Here is a 25,775-nt window from a genome sequence, read left to right as displayed (position 1 = left end):
ACATAATGTAACTGTATAATATATAGGCACAGATATACCCCCCATCTTTCCCCCAGCCCCCCCCCCACTGTCACAGTGTAACCCCCATATCATATATGCACATAATGTAACTGTATAATATATAGGCACAGATATACCCCCCATCTTTCCCCCAGCCCCCCCCCACTGTCACAGTGTAACCCCCATATCATATATGCACATAATGTAACTGTATAATATATAGGCACAGATATACCCCCCATCTTTCCCCCAGCCCCCCCCCCACTGTCACAGTGTAACCCCCATATCATATATACACATAATGTAACTGTATAATATATAGGCACAGATATACCCCCCATCTTCCCCCCCCCCCCCCCACTGTCACAGTGTAACCCCCATATCATATATGCACATAATGTAACTGTATAATATATAGGCACAGATATACCCCCCATCTTCCCCCCCCCCCCCCACTGTCACAGTGTAACCCCCATATCATATATGCACATAATGTAACTGTATAATATATAGGCACAGATATACCCCCCATCTTTCCCCCCCCCCCCCCACTGTCACAGTGTAACCCCCATATCATATATGCACATAATGTAACTGTATAATATATAGGCACAGATATACCCCCCATCTTTCCCCCAGCCCCCCCCCCACTGTCACAGTGTAACCCCCATATCATATATGGCACATAATGTAACTGTATAATATATAGGCACAGATATACCCCCATCTTTCCCCCCTCCCCCCCCCCACTGTCACAGTGTAACCCCCATATCATATATGCACATAATGTAACTGTATAATATATAGGCACAGATATACCCCCCATCTTCCCCCCCCCCCCCACTGTCACAGTGTAACCCCCATATCATATATGCACATAATGTAACTGTATAATATATAGGCACAGATATACCCCCCATCTTTCCCCCAGCCCCCCCCCCCACTGTCACAGTGTAACCCCCATATCATATATGCACATAATGTAACTGTATAATATATAGGCACAGATATACCCCCCATCTTTCCCCCCCCCCCCCCACTGTCACAGTGTAACCCCCATATCATATATGCACATAATGTAACTGTATAATATATAGGCACAGATATACCCCCATCTTTCCCCCCCCCCCCCCCCCACTGTCACAGTGTAACCCCCATATCATATATGCACAGGATATAACTATAATATATAGGCACAGATATACCCCCAATGTACCCTATAGGGCAGGGGGAGGGGTAATTGTTTCCGGTATAAATAGCGATCGCTGGATATAAATTTGCCCCACACTCCTACTGACCTTCACTTGCCCCTCCCCCCTGCCCCACCCCCTCACACCCCTCACTTCCCGGTGCGAGTCCCAGGCGGAGGTGAGACGGGTTGTGGGTGGGAGACTTGCCCCCCAGTTGTGCTCATTTGCCCCGATCGGTTCAGGTTCTGCCCCAGTGTCCGATCCAACCACTCGCTGCTGAGAAAAGTGACCCGGAAATACTCCCTGTATTTGCCCCACAGGGGTCCGACCCCCACCCCTACACCCAACCTGTCAGTCTGTGCCGGCAATTCTATAGGTTGGGCGGGAGGGGGGGTCCCCAATATTCCCCGTATCCCCAGATTGATTGGGGTCGCATCCAAACCACGTGGTGCGATATTTATCTGCTCCCAATGCCGACCGATCGCATTATTCCCGGTTGGAACCAGCACTGAAGGAGTTAATATCGCGCTTAGTTTACTCTGGTCTCCTATTGGCCAAGCGATTTCATCGTATCGTTTGTGCGGTGATTATATCTGCAGGGGGGGCTGTTTGTGCCTCTGGGTACTGGGAATGCCAGGGGGGCTGTAAGGTGCCACAGACAGTCACTATTTATTGGGCTGGGGGGGGGGCTGTTTGTGCCTCTGGGTACTGGGAATGCCGGGGGGGCTGTAAGGTGCCACAGACAGTCACTATTTATTGGGCTGGGGGGGGCTGTTTGTGCCTCTGGTACTGGGAATGCCGGGGGGGCTGTAAGGTGCCACAGACAGTCACTATTTATTGGGCTGGGGGGGGGCTGTTGTGCCTCTGGGTACTGGGAATGCCAGGGGGGCTGTAAGGTGCCACAGACAGTCACTATTTATTGGGCTGGGGGGGCTGTTTGTGCCTCTGGGTACTGGGAATGCCAGGGGGGCTGTAAGGTGCCACAGACAGTCACTATTTATTGGGCTGGGGGGGCTGTTTGTTCCTCTGGGTACTGGGAATGCCAGGGGGGCTGTAAGGTGCCACAGACAGTCACTATTTATTGGGCTGGGGGGGCTGTTTTGTGCCTCTGGGTACTGGGAATGCCAGGGGGCTGTAAGGTGCCACAGACAGTCACTATTTATTGGGCTGGGGGGGCTGTTTGTGCCTCTGGGTACTGGGAATGCCAGGGGGGCTGTAAGGTGCCAAGACAGTCACTATTTATTGGGCTGGGGGGGCTGTTTGTGCTCTGGGTACTGGGAATGCCAGGGGGGGCTGTAAGGTGCCACAGACAGACACTATTTATTGGGCTGGGGGGGGGCTGTTTGTGCCTCTGGTACTGGGAATGCGGGGGGGGCTGTAAGGTGCCACAAGACAGTCACTATTTATTGGGCTGGGGGGGGCTGTTTGTGCCTCTGGGTACTGGGAATGCCGGGGGGCTGTAAGGTGCCACAGACAGTCACTATTTATTGGGCTGGGGGGGGCTGTTTGTGCCTCTGGGTACTGGGAATGCCAGGGGGGCTGTAAGGTGCCACAGACAGTCACTATTTATTGGGCTGGGGGGGCTGTTTGTGCCTCTGGGTACTGGGAATGCCGGGGGGGCCTGTAAGGTGCCACAGTCACTATTTATTGGGCTGGGGGGGCTGTTTGTGCCTCTGGGTACTGGGAATGCCAGGGGGGCTGTAAGGTGCCACAGACAGTCACTATTTATTGGGCTGGGGGGGGGCTGTTTGTGCCTCTGGGGTACTGGGAATGCCAGGGGGGCTGTAAGGTGCCACAGACAGTCACTATTTATTGGGCTGGGGGGGGCTGTTTGTGCCTCTGGGTACTGGGGAATGCCGGGGGGCTGTAAGGTGCCACAGTCACTATTTATTGGGCTGGGGGGGGGCTGTTTGTGCCTCTGGGTACTGGGAATGCCAGGGGGGCTGTAAGGTGCCACAGACAGTCACTATTTATTGGGCTGGGGGGGCTGTTTGTGCTGTTGGATCCAATTGTGAGGTGCAAGTCCCTGACCAATGAGCTCACTCCTAGGCTCAGTATTGGCCACATCAGTCTGTAGCCCCCGGGCAAGTACTGGGGCAAAAACGAGTCATTTATATCCATAATAACCCCAGCTCCATATAAGTTGCCTGGGTGAGGAATATGCAGGGTGCTAGTGGGCGGTGCCAGTGGATGGGTGGGTGCCAGTGGGCGGTGCCAGTAAATGGGTGGGTGCCAGTGGGCGGTGCCAGTAAGTGGGTGGGTGCCAGTGGGCGGTGCCAGTAAATGGGTGGGTGCCAGTGGGCGGTGCCACCCTACTGATAAACACACAATGCTGCTCACACAACTCAGCAAGGGAAGGGTTAAACTAAGGGTAATATAGGGAGGGGCAGAGTGAGGGTGTGAGAGGCAGATTGTCCCACTCTCCCCTCTGTCACTGGGGCAGGAGGAGGCCAAATGCAAACTGGGCCCGGAATTACTGGTAAGTACATTGCCCCTCCCCCAAGATCAGCCAATGGGAATAATGGGGGGTCTGTACTGATAAACTGTCCCAGACAGTGGGGCCCAGAAGGGTGGCTGGGGGTTCAGCCTGAAACTTGGGGTGAAAACAGATTTCATGTAGTGGTGTTACCCCAATGTTTCTATATATCTAACCCTGTTATGGGCTAAGGGGGCCCAGCCTGAAGGCCAGTTAGGGGGGGATTTGGGGTGAGTGCTTATTTGTGCCCTGGGTACCCCTGGAACTATAGCGGGGTGACTGTTACCCCAATGTTTCTATATATCTGTAACCTTGTTATGGGCTAAGGGGGCCCAGCCTGAAGGCCAGTTAGGGGGGGATTTGGGGTGAGTGCTTATTTGTGCCCTGGGTACCCCTGGAACTATAGCGGGGTGACTGTTACCCCAATGTTTCTATATATCTGTAACCTTGTTATGGGCTAAGGGGGCCCAGCCTGAAGGCCAGTTAGGGGGGGATTTGGGGGTGCTTATTTGTGCCCTGGGTACCCCTGGAACTATAGCGGGGTGACTGTTACCCCAATGTTTCTATATATCTGTAACCTTGTTATGGGCTAAGGGGGCCCAGCCTGAAGGCCAGTTAGGGGGGGATTTGGGGTGAGTGCTTATTTGTGCCCTGGGTACCCCTGGAACTATAGCGGGGTGACTGTTACCCCAATGTTTCTATATATCTGTAACCTTGTTATGGGCTAAGGGGGCCCAGCCTGAAGGCCAGTTAGGGGGGGATTTGGGGTGCTTATTTGTGCCCTGGGTACCCCTGGAACTATAGCGGGGTGATTGTTACCCCAATGTTTCTATATATCTGTAACCTTGTTATGGGCTAAGGGGGCCCAGCCTGAAGGCCAGTTAGGGGGGGATTTGGGGTGCTTATTTGTGCCCTGGGTACCCCTGGAACTATAGCGGGGTGACTGTTACCCCAATGTTTCTATATATCTGTAACCTTGTTATGGGCTAAGGGGGCCCAGCCTGAAGGCCAGTTAGGGGGGGATTTGGGGTGAGTGCTTATTTGTGCCCTGGGTACCCCTGGAACTATAGCGGGGTGACTGTTACCCCAATGTTTCTATATATCTGTAACCTTGTTATGGCTAAGGGGCCCAGCCTGAAGGCCAGTTAGGGGGGATTTGGGGTGAGTGCTTATTTGTGCCCTGGGTACCCCTGGAACTATAGCGGGGTGACTGTTACCCCAATGTTTCTATATATCTGTAACCTTGTTATGGGCTAAGGGGGCCCAGCCTGAAGGCCAGTTAGGGGGGGATTTGGGGTGAGTGCTTATTTGTGCCCTGGGTACCCCTGGAACTATAGCGGGGTGACTGTTACCCCAATGTTTCTATATATCTGTAACCTTGTTATGGGCTAAGGGGGCCCAGCCTGAAGGCCAGTTAGGGGGGGATTTGGGGTGCTTATTTGTGCCCTGGGTACCCCTGGAACTATAGCGGGGTGACTGTTACCCCAATGTTTCTATATATCTGTAACCTTGTTATGGGCTAAGGGGGCCCAGCCTGAAGGCCAGTTAGGGGGGATTTGGGGTGAGTGCTTATTTGTGCCCTGGGTACCCCTGGAACTATAGCGGGGTGACTGTTACCCCAATGGGCTAAGGGGGCCAAGCCTGAAGGCCAGTCCTGATCACAAAGTTTCCCCCAAATGGGTTGGAACTAAAGAAGCCCAGTAGCCAATGACGTGGGAGTGTGAGGAGACATGGAGTCAGGGTGGGGCAGTTTGCCTGGCTGGCACTTAGCTGGGCAGTTAGGGGGGCAGATTCCCATGACTATTACTCCCCCAGTTCCCTATTGGCTGCATGTGACTCCTTTTATGGAACTGATTGTTCTCTAATTTAGTTAAAGGGTAAGTTCACCCGCTTTTACCTGACTGCAGCTGGCAATGTTACCTGGTTGCTAGGGTCACTGACCCCAGCAACCATATGACTGCGAGGCTTCAGTATTAATCGCTGCCCCCTCAGGACTGCCCTTTAGTTTCTAGGGAAATTAAACCTTGGCAACCAGATAACAGCTGGAATTTCAAATTGAGGACTAGTTGGGGTTAATAATATAAAAACCATAAAAAAAGACCAATTGCAAATTGTCCTAGAATTTTGCTACATTTTCATTCTCTCAGAGTCACATTCCTAATGGGAAAATCAGTTTAATTGTAACTGCTTGGATCTGACCCGGCCCTAGAGCCCGACGGCTGCTTGTGATTGCTAGCTTTGGGCCCAGTGTGCCAGAATGAACTGCCGCCCCATAGAGACCCTGCACTCAGGGCTCTCAGGGTCTGAGTAAGGGCGTAGTTGGGCTAGTGAGTGTGCACTCAGTGAGTTAGCAGAGATGAGTAGAACAGTGAGTAGGGAGAAGATGTGGGGCAGTTGTACAGTTTTCTGCCCCTGTCCTCACTAGATATGCTGTAGGGGTGGGTCAGTGAGTGTGCACTCAGTGAGTAGGGATAAGGTTTCTGCCCCTCACCTCTCCCTTCCTCCCAGTAGATATGCTGTAGGGGTGGGTCAGTGAGTGTGCACTCAGTGAGTAGGGATAAGGTTTCTGCCCCTCACCTCTCCCTTCCTCCCAGTAGATATGCTGTAGGGGTGGGTCAGTGAGTGTGCACTCAGTGAGTAGGGATAAGGTTTCTGCCCCTCACCTCTCCCTTCCTCCCAGTAGATATGCCGGAGTGGTGGGTCAGTGAGTGAGCACTCAGTGAGTATATGCATTCCCTTGCTCCCAGCGGATATGCCGGAGTGGTGGGTCAGTGAGTGAGCACTCAGTGAGTATATGCATTCCCTTGCTCCCAGTGGATATGCCGGAGGGGTGGGTCAGTGAGTGAGCACTCAGTGAGTAAATGCATTCCCTTGCTCCCAGCGGATATGCCGGAGTGGTGGGTCAGTGAGTGAGCACTCAGTGAGTATATGCATTCCCTTGCTCCCAGCGGATATGCCGGAGTGGTGGGTCAGTGAGTGAGCACTCAGTGAGTATATGCATTCCCTTGCTCCCAGTGGATATGCCGGAGGGGTGGGTCAGTGAGTGAGCACTCAGTGAGTATACACATTCCCTTGCTCCCAGTAGATATGCCGGAGGGGTGGGTCAGTGAGTGAGCACTCAGTGAGTATACGCATTCCCTTGCTCCCAGTAGATATGCCGGAGGGGTGGGTCAGTGAGTGAGCACTCAGTGAGTATACGCATTCCCTTGCTCCCAGTAGATATGCCGGAGGGGTGGGTCAGTGAGTGAGCACTCAGTGAGTAGGGATAAGGTTTCTGCCCCTCACCTCTCCCTTCCTCCCAGTAGATATGCCGGAGGGGTGGGTCAGTGAGTGTGCACTCAGTGAGTAGGGATAAGGTTTCTGCCCCTCACCTCTCCCTTCCTCCCAGTAGATATGCCGGAGTGGTGGGTCAGTGAGTGAGCACTCAGTGAGTATATGCATTCCCTTGCTCCCAGTAGATATGCCAGAGTGGTGGGTCAGTGAGTGAGCACTCAGTGAGTATACGCATTCCCTTGCTCCCAGTAGATATGCCGGAGTGGTGGGTCAGTGAGTGAGCACTCAGTGAGTAAATGCATTCCCTTGCTCCCAGCGGATATGCCGGAGTGGTGGGTCAGTGAGTGAGCACTCAGTGAGTATACGCATTCCCTTGCTCCCAGTAGATATGCCGGAGGGGTGGGTCAGTGAGTGAGCACTCAGTGAGTATACGCATTCCCTTGCTCCCAGTAGATATGCCAGAGGGGTGGGTCAGTGAGTGTGCACTCAGTGAGTATACGCATTCCCTTGCTCCCAGTAGATATGCTGGAGGGGGTGGGTCAGTGAGTGAGCACTCAGTGAGTATACACATTCCCTTCCTCCCATAGATATGCCGGAGTCGGACATGGCCAGGCCGCTGCTGGAGAGGGATCATGGAGGTTCTGTTGGCCCCTGGGGGCCCAGTTCTGGGGGGACCGTTGGAATATTGGGCACCGGGGACTTTGCCCGCTCGCTGGCCACGTGCCTCCTGTGCTCGGGGTTCAAGGTGGTGGTTGGGAGCAGGAACCCAAAGCGCAATGCGGGAATCTTCCCCGCAGAGGCGGAGCTAATGTCTCAGGAGGAGGCGGTGAAGAGGGCGGAGCTGCTGTTTGTGGCCCTGTACAAGGAACATTACTGCACCCTGAGGAGCCTGGCGGGGCCCCTGGCACATAAGATCCTCATTGACGTCAGCAACAACCAGGAAGTGAACACCAAGGGGGAATCCAACGCCGAGTACCTGGCCTCCCTCTTCCCCCACAGCACCGTGGTCAAGGGCTTCAACGTGGTGTCGGCGTGGGCCCTCCAGTCTGGGCCCAAAGATGGCAACAAGCAGGTGGGTTTGTAGTGCGACCAGCACACACAGGAAGTAGAGACAGTCGCATGGGTACCGGAAAATACACTCCCCCCATGCACAGGAAGTAGAGACAGTCGCATGGGTACCGGAAAATACACTCCCCCATGCACAGGAAGTAGAGACAGTCACATGGGTACCGGAAAATACACTCCCCCATGCACAGGAAGTAGAGACAGTCGCATGGGTACCGGAAAATACACTCCCCCATGCACAGGAAGTAGAGACAGTCGCATGGGTACCGGAAAATACACTCCCCCATGCACAGGAAGTAGAGACAGTCGCATGGGTACCGGAAAATACACTCCCCCATGCACAGGAAGTAGAGACAGTCACATGGGTACCAGGAAATACACTCCCCCGTGCAAAAGAAGCAGAGACAGTCACACGAGTACCAGGAAATACACTCCCCCGTGCAAAGGAAGTAGAGACAGTCACATGAGTACCAGGAAATACACTCCCCCGTGCACAGGAAGTAGAGACAGTCACATGAGTACCAGGAAATACACTCCCCCATGCACAGGAAGTAGAGACAGTCGCATGGGTACCGGAAAATACACTCCCCCATGCACAGGAAGTAGAGACAGTCACATGGGTACCAGGAAATACACTCCCCCGTGCAAAAGAAGCAGAGACAGTCACACGAGTACCAGGAAATACACTCCTCCATGCACAGGAAGTAGAGACAGTCACACAAGTACCAGGAAATACACTCCCCCCGTGCACAGGAAGTAGAGACAGTCACATGAGTAACAGGAAATACACTCCCCCGTGCACAGGAAGTAGAGACAGTCACACGAGTACCAGGAAATACACTCCCCCGTACAAAGGAAGCAGAGACAGTCACACGAGTACCGGGAAATACACTCCTCCATGCACATGAAGTAGAGACAGTCACACAAGTACCAGGAAATACACTCCCCCGTGCACAGGAAGTAGAGACAGTCACACAAGTACCAGGAAATACACTCCCCCGTGCACAGGAAGTAGAGACAGTCACACAAGTACCAGGAAATACACTCCCCCGTGCACAGGAAGTAGAGACAGTCACATGAGTACCAGGAAATACACTCCCCCGTACAAAGGAAGTAGGACAGTCACGTGAGTAACAGGAAATACACTCCCCCGTGCACAGGAAGTAGAGACAGTCACACGAGTACCAGGAAATACACTCCCCCTGTGCACAGGAAGTAGGACAGTCACATGAGTACCAGGAAATACACTCCCCCTGTGCACAGGAAGTAGGACAGTCACATGAGTACCAGGAAATACACTCCCCCGTACAAAGGAAGTAGGACAGTCACGTGAGTAACAGGAAATACACTCCCCCGTGCACAGGAAGTAGAGACAGTCACACGAGTACCAGGAAATACACTCCCCCTGTGCACAGGAAGTAGGACAGTCACATGAGTACCAGGAAATACACTCCCCCTGTGCACAGGAAGTAGGACAGTCACATGAGTACCAGGAAATACACTCCCCCTGTGCACAGGAAGTAGGACAGTCACATGAGTACCAGGAAATACACTCCCCCGTGCACAGGAAGTAGGACAGTCACATGAGTACCAGGAAATACACTCCCCCGTGCACAGGAAGTAGGGACTGATGGGGGGGCGCACGTAGCTTCATGGTGCCTGTTGTTCCTCCTGCAGGTTCTGCTCTGTTCCAATTGCCCAGAGGCAAGGAGCCACGTGGCCGGTATTGCCCGGAGCTTGGGCTTTACCCCCGTGGATATGGGAAGCCTGAGTTCCGCCCGGGAAATCGAGAACATTCCGCTGCGGCTCCTCCCCTTCTGGAAAGTTCCGCTGGTTCTGGCGCTCGGCCTCTTCCTGTTCTTCTACCTGTACAACTTTGTGCGGGCCGTGCTGCACCCCTACCTGATAGAGAACCAGAACAAGTTCTACAAGATGCCCCTGGAGCTGCTGAACATCACCCTGCCCTGCGTCTCCTACGTCCTCCTGTCATTGGTGTATGTGCCGGGGGTCCTGGCCGCCTTCTACCAACTGCGCCGCGGCACCAAGTACCGGCGCTTCCCCCATTGGCTGGATCAGTGGCTGCTCCACAGGAAGCAGATCGGATTGGTCAGTTTCTTCTGCGCCTGCCTACACGCGCTCTATAGCCTGAGCCTCCCCATGCGCCGCTCCGCGCGCTACCTGCTCATCAGCGACGCCGTCAAACAGGTAGGTACGTGGGTGTGTGTATTTACAGTATTACCCAAACTTGTGTATTGTAATGTACCCCCAGTTGTAAAATATAAGGATATTAGAAGTCACCTTGGAGTTCCATGACCTGTATAATAGGGACACATGGGCCCTAAACCTGTGGGACCAACTGCCCACCCAGAGGTAGGTGACCAATGGGCTGTTCCGTATCTGCCCCCAGCCCCTCCCTGTGCTTTCCCAATCCCTCTAGTGATGGGGCGGAGCTTATTTACTCTAACCCTGCCCCCTTGATGATGTTAGAGGTGGGGCGGGTAGAGGTATATATGGGCGTGGCAGGTTGGGGTGGGGCCTGGGTAGAGAAATGGACACCCCCATTACTGTACATACCCAGTGGCACCAAGTGGCATTATGTTGGCAGGTGAAGGCGGGAGCGGGCGACGCGTGGGTGGAGGAGCAGGTTTGGCGCATGGAGATTTACGTATCGTTTGGCATCATGGCGCTCGGGCTGCTCTCCCTATTGGCCGTCACCTCCCTGCCCTCCGTCTCCAACTCACTCAACTGGAGAGAATTCACCTTCATCCAGGTAAGTCCCTTCCGCCCCCGGGGTACAGCCAAGGGTGGGGTACTTGGGCCCCGAGGGCAAATCTGCCGCAGTACCCCCATGGTACAGCAGATGGCGCTGCGGGCGGGACTGATATTGTTATTTATTATCCCCTTTAGCCTCACATTCTATGTATCCGTGGTAACAAACACAGGTACCGGCCAATCAGTGCAGCAAAGCCTATCTACCCTGCATCCTTTTATCAGTCTGGGGGGGCAGAAAGGGACACGTGGGGGCAACAGTCTCAGCAGAAGGGCAATAGGGACACCGAGCAGAGGGTTGAACGAGGCAGACGTGAGTTGTTTACCAACCTGCGCCGCTATGCGACTAACCCCCCCCCAATTAACCGATATCCTTTGTCTCGGCCAATTAGCTGCCTGCGTGGGAGAGCGGCTCCGGCTTTAATCCCGCGGGGGTTACTAGGGACGTGGGGGGGATTAGTTTCCCGGGGTAACGCTGAGCCCTAAATCTCTCCTCGCAGTCCCAGCTGGGCCTGGGGGCGCTGCTCGTCAGCACGCTGCACACACTCGCCTTCGGATGGAACCGGGCCTTCGACGGAAAGTTCTACAAGTTCTGCCTGCCCCCCACCTTCACCCTCACCCTGGTGGTGCCCAGCGCCATTATCCTGGCCCGAGTGGCCCTGCTCCTGCCCTGCGCCCACCGCAGGCTGATGCGGATCCGCAGGGGCTGGGAGAGGAGGAGCTCCGCCCAGATCATGACGCCCAATCGCATGGAGGAAGCGCCGGAAAGTTCCAGCACCCTGTAAGAAGGAGATGCCCATTGCCCCTGTGGGTTCAGCTAAGCCGTATATACTGTGTATACCTCTCTCAGGGAATGGGGGGCCCCACGCACAAACCTACAGGGGGGCTGCTGCCCCCAGTCCTGTAACACAGGCTTCTGCCCGAAACTCCTACTGGGTCCAACATATTGGGGTCTCTCAGGGGCACAGAACCGGAACCAAAGGCACTGGGACCAACCCCTGGTTCAGCCTGGTACTGTGAGTGCTGATAGCCAGTAACTGCTGGGGGGCTCCCCAAACTGAACCCCCACAGGCAACCAGGAAAAGCACCCTTTGGGCTCAGACCCCACACCTGTGCCTCCCTATACCTGTTACACCTGTGCCTCCCTGTACCCGTTCCTCCCACCTGTGCCTCCCTGTACCCGTTCCTCCCACCTGTGCCTCCCTGTACCCATTCCTCCCACCTGTGCCTCCCTATACCTGTTACACCTGTGCCTCCCTATACCTGTTACTCACACCTGTGCCTCTCTATACCTGTTACACCTGTGCCTCCCTATACCTGTTACTTACTATACACATTACTCACACCTGTGCCTCCCTATACCTGTTACACCTGTGCCTCCCTATACCTGTTACACCTGTGCCTCCCTGTACCTGTTACACCTGTGCCTCCCTGTACCCGTTCCTCCCACCTGTGCCTCCCTGTACCCGTTCCTCCCACCTGTGCCTCCCTGTACCCGTTCCTCCCACCTGTGCCTCCCTGTACCCGTTCCTCCCACCTGTGCCTCCCTATACCTGTTACCTGGCCCCTATACCTGTACCACCTGTGCTCCCTATACCTGTTACTCACACCTGTGCCTCCCTATACCTGTTACTCACACCTGTGCCTCCTATACCTGTTACTCACACCTGTGCCTCCCTATACCTGTTACTCACACCTGTGCCTCCTATACCTGTTACTCACACCTGTGCCTCCCTATACCTGTTACTCACACCTGTGCCTCCCTATACCTGTTACTCACACCTGTGCCTCCCTATACCTGTTACTCACACCTGTGCCTCCCTATACCTGTTACTCACACCTGTGCCTCCCCTATACCTGTTACTCACACCTGTGCCTCCCTATACTTACACCTGTGCCTCCCTATACCTGTTACTCACACCTGTGCCTCTCTATACCTGTTACACCTGTGCCTCCCTATACCTGTTACTTACTATACACATTACTCACACCTGTGCCTCCCTATACCTGTTACACCTGTGCCTCCCTATACCTGTTACACCTGTGCCTCCCTATACCTGTTACTCACACCTGTGCCTCTCTATACCTGTTACACCTGTGCCTCCCTATACCTGTGCCTCCCTATACCTGTTACACCTGTGCCCCCTTGTACCTGTTACACCTGCCATTCCCACCCCCCAGTTGTGCCCCTGCCGGGGACAGTAACAGGGCAGCTCGTTAGGGTAATTACACCGAGGAATGACTGTTACACCCCAACACCAGCACAGATATTGGGGCCAACAGACCCCTGAATTCTACATGAACAAATAAAAACATTTTTTAATTTTCTAAAGGTTTTCTTTCCCTTCCATAAAGGGGAGATGAGCTCAGGCCCCAGAAGCCCCTCCCACCCCCACTTCCAACCAATGGGCTCAACTGGATTCTGATTGCACCGGGGAACCGGGACTGAGAGAGGAAAGTGCTTTGGGTTTCACTGTAAGATACACTTACTGCCGGTGTCAGCTCTGTGGCCCAGAACAACGGGTGCCATTAGTACATGTGCTTTACTGCACGACGTAACATTGATATTTCCCTTGTTTAATGATTAGTTGCCCTTTAATTACAGTAACACACAAGCGCCAGTCACTCAACACAGGAGCGTACTTCCCCTTTAATGGGGTCCCAGCGGCGCACAGGTGGATTGTGGGTAGAGACACAGGGGGCCGTGCAGGGACAGTCGCTCCTGGTTTCCTGATGTCTCAGCACTTCTATAATCAATAGGATCCATACGCGCTTCCCCTGTATCAATAACCCAATAAGGAACGGGGGGGGGGGGCAGATCTGCGTGAATAAAGGGCAACACACTCACTCACTAGGGTGGGGGGGGGCTTTAACTCTTTGTTCCAGGGGAAGGAGTTAATTGGACAGCGGGAAACTACTCCCAGCATCCCTCTGCCCGGGGCTCCCAACTCCCAGCATCCCTCTGCCCGGGGCTCCCAACTCCCAGCATCCCTCAGCCGGGGGCTCCCAACTCCCAGCATCCCTCAGCCGGGGGCTCCCAACTCCCAGCATCCCTCTGCCCGGGGCACCCAACTCCCAGCATCCCTCTGCCCGGGGCACCCAACTCCCAGCATCCCTCTGCCCGGGGCACCCAACTCCCAGCATCCCTCAGCCGGGGGCTCCCAACTCCCAGCATCCCTCTGCCCGGGGGCTCCCAACTCCCAGCATCCCTCTGCCCGGGGGCTCCCAACTCCCAGCATCCCTCAGCCGGGGGCACCCAACTCCCCCCCAGCATCCCTCAGCCGGGGGCTCCCAGCATCCCCTCAGCCGGGGGCTCCCAACTCCCAGCATCCTCTGCCCGGGGCACCCACTCCCAGCATCCCTCAGCCGGGGCACCCAACTCCCAGCATCCCTCAGCCGGGGGCACCCAACTCCCAGCATCCCTCAGCCGGGGGCACCCAACTCCCAGCATCCCTCAGCCGGGGGCTCCCAACTCCCAGCATCCCTCAGCCGGGGGCTCCCAACTCCCAGCATCCCTCTGCCCAGGGGCTCCCAACTCCCAGCATCCCTCAGCCGGGGGCTCCCAACTCCCAGCATCCCTCAGCCGGGGGCTCCCAACTCCCAGCATCCCTCAGCCGGGGGCTCCCAACTCGGACTGGATACTATTCCCCCCCCAACAGAATATACAGAACCCAAGGCAGGAGGAAGCTGCTTTATTGGGACCCCCATTGAGATATTCTGGGCCAATAGCACTTGAGGCCCACTCCTTGCCCTGAGCGTGCACTCCGGTGAGTGAGGGGCCGGGGGGGGGGGGGGGGCAAATATAACCTGTAGCCCCTCCCCCTCCTCTGTAGCTCAGACCCATATGAGAGAACTGCCCCGGGCAGAAGGTGGCGCTGGGGGATCCGGGCAGATGTCACCACTTGGAGACTGGATTTGCCTTGTAGGTCTGATAGTCCTTGTGGCAGAAGAAGGCCAGCTCCGTCTCGTGGGCTGTGGGTGGGGGGCAAATAAGAGAGAGTCAGGGGTATAATAAAGGTAGTTACCTCCCCCCAAATAACAGAGACTACAGGGGCATCACAGACCAATGAGACTGCAAAACCCGGGTCCAGCACTGAGAGGGTTAACAGAAGCCTTTTGTAACGGGGGTAACTGTCGCACCGGGGCAATAACGGCTGTCAGTGGGGTAATTATACGGTCAGTGCCAAGGGGAACGGTAAGTTGGGCAATGAGGTGGCAGCGGTGTTACCCCAGGGTACAATGAGGCTCATACCGTGCCCCCCCCCGGCAGTCGGATCAGTACCGAGTCTCTGCAGAACCTGCTGATGATTAATTCATGGGGCGAGAGAATATGCAAAGTCCGACACTAATTGCCCCCCGGGGAGGCATCGGGCTGAGCAGTCGCCCCAATGGGTCAGTACTCCTGTGCCAGCAGCCTGATTAATTCCGGGCAGCGCCAGGCAGGACCCCGGGTCCCTTAACCCCTTCACCCCCAGCCATGCCGAGAATAATGAGCGCCGGGGCCGAATCAGGACACGGGGAGGCGGAACCTCTTCTTCCTGCCACTGTCAATCAAATCAACGCTCACTACAACTCCCAGAATTCTCAGGGTTGGTTTTAGGGCCCCAGGGGTCCTTGGTAGAGAAAACAAGTATAAAGGACCCAATACTATATACTATATAACTTTATCATATATACCCATCATGGGGCCCCCCAGCAACCTCGCACCCCCTGCTGACTAAAGTAAGGACTGCGGCTTGTAGTTAAACAACAGCCCCCTGGGGCTTCAGGATAAACACGGCTTGTGTCATTATTGCCCCTGCCTCAGGTGGGGGGGCCCCAGCTCCCTGCATTGCTGGGGGGCCCCCTATTTCCTTCTACATAACGTTAAGCTGCTGCTGCCCCTCTCGACTACTTACCCGACCATAGAGATCAGTTATGGGGCCCCTCGGGCCTCCCAGGAAACACTAGATGGCAGCTCCTACCTGGGGCCCACCCCCCAGGGATAGCCCTGGGGGGTGGCACCAATGTATCCGGGACCTACAGCTCTGTGCAGAGACTCCACATGCCCCTATACTTCTCCCATAGAGAGACAGTGCCACCCAGTGGCCAAACCCCAGCATGACACCTCATAGGGATAAGCTTTACTGCACACGTTACCCATAGCAACCAATCGGGTCAATCAAGTCAGGTTTCATCTCTGACCTTCTACCCCAGGACTGGGACCAGGCAGGTTACATAGTGAGTTACCCCTTGGTTTGGGGGTTGTACCCCAACCTCAGCTCCTCCCCATCCCTTGTTATTGAGTGGGAAGAGTCCTACAATTGCTTGGGAATACTTCCCCTTTAAGTACTGGAGGTGTGGGTATTACCCCCTGTTTCTATGGGGAGGGCAGTAAAGATAATAATGTAGAAAGTGTGGGACAAACAAATCGTCTGATCTGCCCCATTGGGTGCCATGTGACTTACCCACACCCGCCTCTCTCAGGGTGCCCCCTGGCGCCAGGATCAGCCTCTCGTCGTCCTCCAGTCCCACCACCAGTTCATTAGTCTGTGGGATTGGGGGGGGGGGTATAAGCTCTAGTAACAATAACACAAATGGATTTCCTGCCCCAAGGGGGTGGGGTATGAAGATTAATAGCCCCTCCCATTTTTTTGCCCCATTGTTATGGCCACTTCAAAGTTTGCACTTACCCCCCAATATTTCCATGCCAACACCCCCTTGTGTCTTCCCCACTGATCTTCTCCCAGTGCCCCAGTGTTGCCCCCACATCCACTTACAGTCGGGCCCCCCTGTGCTACACACGTACCTTGGCCCCATGGGGCTGGTGGATAATCTTCAGGGTATCTGCACAAAGACAGAAAGATGGGGGGGTCAGGGAACAGTACCTGGGGGGGCGAGCACACCATGGGGTGGGGCACAGGAGGGGTAATGGGGTAAGTACCATATGATGCTTCAGGAGGCAAGAAAGGGTTAAGGCTTGATATAAGGGGTGGGTGGTGCCCATTAGAGGCGCAGTGCATGCTGGGAGGAGGTTGGGTACTTACCATACGAGTACTTCTTAAATGGCAGTGGCAGAGCGGCTCTGTGGGGAATATCTGTAAGGGAAAGGGACGGCACCTTAGTGCCCCAGCGAGGGGTTAACCCAGCACATCCTCCCCCGAGGGGGCAAGCTTGTGCCCACAGGGGCCCTTAGTCTGGTTGGGCCACTCCAATGGCTCTGTGGGTGCCAACACATCTCAGCCGGCCCCACCCCCACGGGGGCTGATTTACATGGGGCGGAGTCACTGTGTAGTAACCAGCAGCAGTCGGACATTTCCCTTAAGTCTGGTTGCTATGGGATACTGCACCGGTACCTAACTGCCCAGTGTAAGTTAATGGACCCACTCACACTGGTTTCTATGGTGACGGACACATTTCCTCCTGAGCTTAAGTTGTAGCTGGGCCCATAGGGCCCCAGTGGAGACATAATAAATGGTCCAATTTTTGTTTTGGTTCTAAAGCCTGTGAGTGACTGATACACTCAGACTCACACTCACACTCACACTTTGGTTAGTGGGTCCCACAGGACACCTGTATATAATGGGGCGCCCCAGCATGTGTGGGACTTGCCCCAGTTCATATCACCCACGGGGCACATACCCTATAAAGCTCCGCAGAGTTGGCACTAACTGCACCCAATCAGCCCATGCCCCGCCCCCAGGGTGCAAAGTAGGAGGAGCCACATACCCTCATTAATCTGCACAATGAACTCCCGCACCGTCTGATCCAGATTCACTCCATGATAAACCACCGGCCGGAAGTTCCGATGCTCAAAGGAACGAACCAAACGCACCGTGACAGTCGCGCCGCCGGGCATCATGGGAAACCTGCAATCAGACCCATAGTCAGTACCCTGTTTACTGGAGCCTTGGTGGGTTTGTAGTGTGGAAACGAGCCAGATTCCCCCCCCTAGTGTGCCTGTCCCACTGCATGCTGGGTAATGTAGTTTGTATCTAACAATTAGCCTGCAGCTAGGATTCATATAAAACTACAATACCCAGCATGCAATGGGGCTGTATAGGCAGAAGCTCCCTTATCTATTCCTCTTTGTGCTACAGCCTATAGGCAATGGGAATGGGAATGGGGGCACAGAGGGAAACACCCCAGTAACTGGGGGGCACAGAGAGAAACACCCCAGTAACTGGGGGGCACAGAGGGAAACACCCCAGTAACTGGGGGGCACAGAGGAAAACTCCCCAGTAACTGGGGGGCACAGAGGAAAACACCCCAGTAACTGGGGGGCACAGAGGGAAACACCCCAGTAACTGGGGGGCACAGAGGAAAACTCCCCAGTAACTGGGGGGCACAGAGGAAAACACCCCAGTAACTGGGGGGCACAGAGGAAAACACCCCAGTAACTGGGGGGCACAGAGGAAAACACCCCAGTAACTGGGGGGCACAGAGGAAAACACCCCAGTAACTGGGGGGCACAGAGGGAAACACCCCAGTAACTGGGGGGCACAGAGGAAAACTCCCCAGTAACTGGGGGGCACAGAGGAAAACACCCCAGTAACTGGGGGGCACAGAGGAAAACACCCCAGTAACTGGGGGGCACAGAGGAAAACACCCCAGTAACTGGGGGGCACAGAGGAAAACTCCCCAGTAACTGGGGGGCACAAGGGAAAACTCCCCAGTAACTGGGGGGCACAGAGGAAAACACCCCAGTAACTGGGGGGCACAGAGGAAAACACCCCAGTAACTGGGGGGCACAGAGGAAAACTCCCCAGTAACTGGGGGGCACAGAGGGAAACACCCCAGTAACTGGGGGGCACAGAGGGAAACACCCCAGTAACTGGGGGGCACAGAGGGAAACACCCCAGTAACTGGGGGGCACAGAGGGAAACACCCCAGTAACTGGGGGGCACAGGGGGAAACACCCCAGTAACTGGGGGGCACAGAGGGAAACACCCCAGTAACTGGGGGGCACAGAGGGAAACACCCCAGTAACTGGGGGGCACAGAGGGAAACACCCCAGTAACTGGGGGGCACAGAGGGAAACACCCCAGTAACTGGGGGCACAGAGGGAAACATCCCAGTAACTGGGGGGCACAGAGGGAAACACCCCAGTAACTGGGGGGCACAGAGGGAAACTCCCCAGTAACTGGGGGCACAGAGGGAAACATCCCAGTAACTGGGGGGCACAGAGGGAAACATCCCAGTAACTGGGGGGCACAGAGGGAAACATCCCAGTAACTGGGGGGCACAGAGGGAAACACCCCAGTAACTGGGGGGCACAGAGGGAAACTCCCCAGTAACTGGGGGCACAGAGGGAAACACCCCAGTAACTGGGGGGCGCAGAGGGAAACACCCCAGTAACTGGGGGGCGCAGAGGGAAACACCCCAGTAACTGGGGGGCGCAGAGGGAAACACCCCAGTAACGGGGGGCGCAGAGGGAAACACCCCAGTAACTGGGGGGCGCAGAGGGAAACACCCCAGTAACTGGGGGGCGCAGAGGGAAACACCCCAGTAACTGGGGGGCAGCAGAGGGAAACACCCCAGTAACTGGGGGGCAGCAGAGGGAAACACCCCAGTAACTGGGGGCACAGAGGGAAACACCCCAGTAACTGTGATACCCCCCGCCACTACTCACTGCGATACCCCCCGCCACTACTCACTGTGATACCCCCCGCCACTACTCACTGCGATACCCCCCCCGCCACTACTCACTGCGATACCCCCGCCACTACTCACTGCGATACCCCCCCGCCACTACTCACTGCGATACCCCCCCTCCACTACTCACTGCGATACCCCCACTACTCAACTGCGATACCGCCCCACTACTCACTGTGATACCCCCCCCACTCTCACTGTGATACCCCCCCGCCACTACTCACTGTGATACCCCCCCCCCACTACTCACTGTGATACCCCCCCCCACTACTCACTGTGATACCCCCCCACTACTCACTGTGATACCCCCCCCACTACTCACTGTGATCCCCCCCCACTACTCACTGTGATACCTCCCCCCACTACTCACTGTGATACCCTCCCCCCCACTACTCACTGTGATACCCCCCCCCCCACTACTCACTGTGATACCCCCCGCCGCTACTCACTGTGATCCCCCCCACTACTCACTGTGATACCCTCCCCCCCCACTACTCACTGTGATACCCCCCCCCACTACTCACTGTGATACCCCCCCGCTACTCACTGTGATACCCCCCGCCGCTACTCACTGTGATACCCCCCCCACTACTCACTGTGATACCCCCCGCCACTACTCACTGCGATACCCCCCCGCCACTACTCACTGCGATACCCCCCCGCCACTACTCACTGCGATACCCCCCGCCACTACTCACTGCGATACCCCCCTCCACTACTCACTGCGATACCCCCCCACTACTCACTGCGATACCCCCCACTACTCACTGTGATACCCCCCCCACTACTCACTGTGATACCCCCCGCCACTACTCACTGTGATACCCCCCCCCCACTACTCACTGTGATACCCCCCCCCCACTACTCACTGTGATACCCCCCCCACTACTCACTGTGATACCCCCCGCCCACTACTCACTGTGATCCCCCCCACTACTCACTGTGATACCCTCCCCCCCACTACTCACTGTGATACCCTCCCCCCACTACTCACTGTGATACCCCCCCCCACTACTCACTGTGATACCCCCCGCCGCTACTCACTGTGATCCCCCCCCACTACTCACTGTGATACCCCCCCGCCACTACTCACTGTGATCCCCCCCCACTACTCACTGTGATACCCTCCCCCCCACTACTCACTGTGATACCCCCCCCCCCACTACTCACTGTGATACCCCCCCCGCTACTCACTGTGATACCCCCGCGCTACTGCACTGTGATACCCCCCCCACCTACTCACTGTGATATCGCCCCCCCCACTATCACTGTGATACCCCCCACTACTCACTGTGATACCCCCCCCTCACTACTCCCTGTGATTACCCCCCTGCGCTACTCACTGTGATACCCCCCACGCCACTACTCACTGTGATACCTCCCCCGCCACTACTGCACTGTGATACTCCCCCGCACTACTTCACTGCGATACCCCCCCCTCCCACTACTCACTGTGATACCCCCCCCCCACTACTACACTGTGATCCCTCCCCCCCCTACTGCACTGCGATAGTGCTCGCCCCCCACACTCACTGCGATACCCCTCCCCCCCACTACTCACTGCTCGATGGCGATACCCTCCCCCCCACTACTCACTGCGATACCTCCTCCCCCCACTACTCACTGCGATACCCCGCCCCCACTACTCATCTGCGATACCCCCCCGCACTACTACACTGCGATACCCCACTCCTCCCCCCCACTATCATCAATGTACTGCGATACCCCCCACTACTCACTGCGATACCCCCCCCCCACTACTCACTGCGAATACCCCCCCCTACTTCACTGCGATACCGCCCAGCCCCCACTACTCACTGTGATACCGCCCCCCCACTACTCACTTGCGATACCCCCCCCACTACTCACTGTGGGATACCCCCCCCACTACTCATGCGATCCCCCCCCCCCACTAATCACCTGCGATACCCCCCCCCCACTACTCACTGCGATACCCCCACCCCCACTACTCACTGCGATACCGCCCCCCCACTATCACTGCATACCCCCCACTAACTCACTGGCGATACCCCCCCGCCCTACTCCTGTGATCCCCCCCCCATACTCACTGTGATACCCACTACTCAACTGCCCTCCCCACTACTCACTGCGATACCCCCACCCCTACTCACTGCGTACCCCTCCCCCCCACTATCTCACTGTGATACCCCTCCCCCCCACTACTCACTGCGTACCCCAAGACCCCCCACTTACTCCTGCGATACCTCCCCCCCACTACTGCACTGCGATACCACCCCCACTACTCACCTCCCCCCACTACTCACTGCGATACCCCCCGCCGCTACTCACTGTGATACCCCCCCCACTACTCACTGCGATACCCCCCCCCCACTAGCTCACTGCGATACCCCCCCCACTACTCACTGCGATACCCCCCACTACCTCACTGTGGATACGCCGCCACTACTACACTGCGATACCCCCCCCACTACTCACTGTGATACCCCCACCCCCACTACTCACTGCGATACCCCGCCGCCGCTACTCACTGTGATACCCCCCCCATACTCACTGCGATACCCCGCCCACTACTCAATGCGATACCCCCCCCCCACTACTCACTGCGAATACCCCCCCGCCATTACTCACTGCGATACCCCCCCCCCACTACTCACTGCGATACCCCCCCCACTACTCACGTGGCGATACCCCCCCGCCGGCTACTCACTGTGCGATACCCCCCCCCCCACTACTCACTGCGATACCCCCCCACTACTCCTGCGATACCCCCCCCACTACTCACTGCGATACCCCCCCGCCACTACTCACTGCGATACCCCCCCCCACCTACTCACTGCGATACCCCCCCCACTACTCACTGTGATACCCCCCCCCACTACTCACTGCGATACCCCCCCCACTACTCACTGCGATACCCCCCCCACTACTCACTGCGATACCCTCCCCCCCACTTACTCACTGTGATACCCTCCCCCCCACTACTCACTGCGATACCCCCCCCGCCGCTACTCACTGTGATACCCCCCCCACTACTCACTGCGATACCCCCCCCACTACTCACTGGCGATACCCCCCCACTACTCACTGCGATACCCCCCCCCCCACTACTCACTGTGATACCCCCCCCACTACTCACTGCGATACCCCCCCACCGCTACTCACTGTGATACCCCCCCCCGCTACTTCACTGCGATACCCCCCCCACTACTCACTGCGATACACCCCCGCCGCTACTCACTGTGATACCCCCCCCCCACTACTCACTGCGATACCCCCCCGCCCACTACTCACTGCGATACACCCCCGCCGCTACTCACTGTGATACCCCCCCCCCCCACTACTCACTGTGATACCCCCCCCCCACTACTCACTGCGATACACCCCCGCGCTACTTCACTGTGATACCCCCCCCCCCCACTACTCACTGCCGATACCCCCCCCACTACTCACTGCGATACACCCCCCCGCTACTTCACTGCGATACCCCCCCCCACTACTCACTGCGATAACCCCCCCCCCACTACTCACTGCGATACCCCCCCCCCACTACTCACTGCGATACCCCCCCCCACTACTCACTGCGATACCCCCCCCCCCACTACTCACTGTGATACCCCCCCCCACTACTCACTGCGATACCCCCCCGCCGCTACTCACTGTGATACCCCCCCCCCACTACTCACTGTGATACCCCCCCACTACTCACTGCGATACCCCCCCCACTACTCACTGTGATACCCCCCCCACTACTCACTGTGATACCCCCCCCCCACTACTCATACCCTACTACTCACTGTGATACCCCCCCCCCCACTACTCACTGTGATACCCCCCCCCCATACTCACTGTGTATACTCACTGTGATACCCCCCACTACTCACTGTGATACCCCCCACTACTCACTGTGATACCCCCCCACTACTCACTGTGATACCCCCCCCACTACTCACTGTGATACCCCCCCCACTACTCACTGTGATACTCCCCCGCCGCTACTGTGATACTACTGTGATACCCCCCCCCCTACTCACTGTGATGTGGTGATACCCCCCCCACTACTCACTGTGATACCCCCCCCCACTACTCACTGTGATACCTCCCCCGCCGCTACTCACTGTGATACTCACAAACAGTTTGAAGCATTTCACGTTAATACAAGAACGGGTTAATTATACTGACTTCTTGGCCTCCTTGCAGTACGAATCGCAAAGAGGGACAAATCTTTCCTGAGGGGCTGTTCGGAGTGGGCGGGCTTGGAGAGTGCCGGAAGTGTGTCCGGGTCTGCGGCTCAGCGCCAAGTAGGCTGTGCGTTCCAAATGGCAGGAAGTCGCAGTTTAACCCAGAATAGAGCGGATACAGTGTTATAGCTGTTACTGCGCATCGTTCCGCTATAGATACACTGTAACGCAATAGTTTTATCTGTATATATATATATATATATATATATATACTTATACCTGCCCCCGGATGTACAGGGTGACACAGTCTCTCATTGGCTCCTGCACTCTGAGGGGCATTTTATATAGTGTGTAACATCCTGGTGATATTCCCATAGCAACCAATCAAACCTTTGCTTTTAGCTAACTTTTAAGTGTTCAAATCTGATTCCTGATTGGTTGCTTTGGGCAACACCAGTGGCGATGTTTATAGTTATGTGTAACTGTCACTGTGTCTGTCCCTTTCCCTTCCCTGCACTGCTGGTTCTGACTCCTGATACAACTCCCCAATACCCATTCATTCCTCATTCTCACTGGGTTTATAGTTATGTGTAACTGTCACTGTGTCTGTCCCTTTCCCTTCCCTGCACTGCTGGTTCTGACTCCTGATACAACTCCCCAATATCCCATTCATTCCTCATTCTCACTGGGTTTATAGTTATGTGTAACTGTCACTGTGTCTGTCCCTTTCCCTTCCCTGCACTGCTGGTTCTGACTCCTGATACAACTCCCCAATATCCCATTCATTCCTCATTCTCACTGGGTTTATAGTTATGTGTAACTGTCACTGTGTCTGTCCCTTTCCCTTCCTGCACTGCTGGTTCTGACTCCTGATACAACTCCCCAATATCCATTCATTCCTCATTCTCACTGGGTTTATAGTTATGTGTAACTGTCACTGTGTCTGTCCCTTTTCCCTTCCCTGCACTGCTGGTTCTGACTCCTGATACAAACTCCCCAATACCCATTCATCCCTCATTCTCACTGGGTTTATAGTTATGTGTAACTGTCACTGTGTCTGTCCCTTTCCCTTCCCTGCACTGCTGGTTCTGACTCCTGATACAACTCCCCAATATCCATTCATTCCTCATTCTCACTGGGTTTATAGTTATGTGTAACTGTCACTGTGTCTGTCCCTTTCCCTTCCCTGCACTGCTGGTTCTGACTCCTGATACAACTCCCCAATATCCATTCATCCCTCATTCTCACTGGGTTTATAGTTATGTGTAACTGTCACTGTGTCTGTCCCTTTCCCTTCCCTGCACTGCTGGTTCTGACTCCTGATACAACTCCCCAATACCCATTCATTCCTCATTCTCACTGGGTTTATAGTTATGTGTAACTGTCACTGTGTCTGTCCCTTTCCCTTCCTGCACTGCTGGTTCTGACTCCTGATACAACTCCCCAATATCCATTCATCCCTCATCTCACTGGGTTTATAGTTATGTGTAACTGTCACTGTGTCTGTCCCTTTCCCTTCCTGCACTGCTGGTTCTGACTCCTGATACAACTCCCCAATACCCATTCATCCCTCATTCTCACTGGGTTTATAGTTATGTGTAACTGTCACTGTGTCTGTCCCTTCCCTGCACTGGCTGGTTCTGACTCCTGATACAACTCCCCAATATCCATTCATTCCTCATTCTCACTGGGTTTATAGTTATGTGTAACTGTCACTGGTGTCTGTCCCTTTCCCTTCCCTGCACTGCTGGTTCTGACTCCTGATACAACTCCCCAAATACCCATTCATCCCTCATTCTCACTGGGTTTATAGTTATGTGTAACTGTCACTGTGTCTGTCCCTTTCCCTTCCTGCACTGCTGGTTCTGACTCCTGATACAACTCCCCAATATCCATTCATCCCTCATTCTCACTGGGTTTATAGTTATGTGTAACTGTCACTGTGTCTGTCCCTTTCCCTTCCCTGCACTGCTGGTTCTGACTCCTGATACAACTCCCCAATACCCATTCATCCCTCATTCTCACTGGGTTTATAGTTATGTGTAACTGTCACTGTGTCTGTCCCTTCCCTGCACTGCTGGTTCTGACTCCTGATACAACTCCCCAATATCCATTCATTCCTCATTCTCACTGGGTTTATAGTTATGTGTAACTGTCACTGTGCCTGTCCCTTTCCCTTCCCTGCACTGCTGGTTCTGACTCCTGATA

The 25,775-nt window shown here is 55.4% G+C and overlaps 2 protein-coding genes across 7 annotated transcripts; one reads left to right on the top strand and one right to left on the bottom strand.

The window, feature by feature from the left end:
* The first annotated feature begins 1,321 nt into the window (after positions 1-1,321).
* On the top strand, positions 1,322-11,844 carry steap3 (STEAP3 metalloreductase). Of its 3 annotated transcripts, none has more exons than XM_031893415.1 (5): positions 1,322-1,368; positions 7,527-8,011; positions 9,682-10,213; positions 10,610-10,774; positions 11,274-11,844. In XM_031893415.1, the coding sequence occupies exons 2-5, from the start codon at positions 7,529-7,531 to the stop codon at positions 11,678-11,680; spliced, it is 1,587 nt and encodes a 528-aa protein (XP_031749275.1). In that variant the 5' UTR covers positions 1,322-1,368; positions 7,527-7,528; the 3' UTR covers positions 11,681-11,844. The 3 variants fall into 3 exon arrangements, with proteins under 3 accessions (XP_031749275.1, XP_031749274.1, XP_031749276.1); XM_031893414.1 differs by lacking the exon at positions 1,322-1,368 and adding an exon at positions 3,463-3,669; XM_031893416.1 differs by lacking the exon at positions 1,322-1,368 and adding an exon at positions 3,464-3,669 and having other exon boundaries at positions 9,682-10,209; positions 11,274-11,661.
* A 2,606-nt stretch (positions 11,845-14,450) lies between these two features.
* c2orf76 (chromosome 2 open reading frame 76) lies at positions 14,451-23,865 on the bottom strand. Of its 4 annotated transcripts, none has more exons than XM_031892433.1 (6): positions 23,847-23,865; positions 17,482-17,621; positions 16,800-16,850; positions 16,562-16,599; positions 16,221-16,302; positions 14,451-14,745 (listed from the first exon to the last, which is right to left on the bottom strand). In XM_031892433.1, exons 2-6 carry the CDS (start codon positions 17,612-17,614, stop codon positions 14,669-14,671), a joined length of 381 nt encoding a protein of 126 aa, XP_031748293.1. In that variant the 5' UTR covers positions 17,615-17,621; positions 23,847-23,865; the 3' UTR covers positions 14,451-14,668.
* Positions 23,866-25,775: the final 1,910 nt, after the last annotated feature.

This window comes from Xenopus tropicalis, chromosome 9 (assembly GCF_000004195.4).
Source record: "Xenopus tropicalis strain Nigerian chromosome 9, UCB_Xtro_10.0, whole genome shotgun sequence".
NCBI classification, from domain to species: domain Eukaryota; kingdom Metazoa; phylum Chordata; class Amphibia; order Anura; family Pipidae; genus Xenopus; species Xenopus tropicalis.
This window is presented reverse-complemented; position numbering and strand designations above follow the sequence as displayed.

What these genes read in the sequence shown, in the direction of transcription:
- steap3 (XM_031893414.1), top strand. Translation starts at nt 3,645, where the DNA reads ATGCAAACTGGGCCCGGAATTACTG. An exon ending in AACTGGGCCCGGAATTACTG is followed by an intron (nt 3,670 to 7,526) that starts GTAAGTACATTG and finishes TTCCTCCCATAG; the next exon opens with ATATGCCGGAGTCGGACATG. An exon ending in CGACGCCGTCAAACAGGTAG is followed by an intron (nt 10,214 to 10,609) that starts GTACGTGGGTGT and finishes TTATGTTGGCAG; the next exon opens with GTGAAGGCGGGAGCGGGCGA.
- c2orf76 (XM_031892433.1), bottom strand. Translation starts at nt 17,614, where the DNA reads ATGATGCCCGGCGGCGCGACTGTCACGGTGCGTTTGGTTCGTTCCTTT. An exon ending in CATTGTGCAGATTAATGAGG is followed by an intron (nt 16,851 to 17,481) that starts GTATGTGGCTCC and finishes TTTCCCTTACAG; the next exon opens with ATATTCCCCACAGAGCCGCT. An exon ending in ATTTAAGAAGTACTCGTATG is followed by an intron (nt 16,600 to 16,799) that starts GTAAGTACCCAA and finishes GTCTTTGTGCAG; the next exon opens with ATACCCTGAAGATTATCCAC.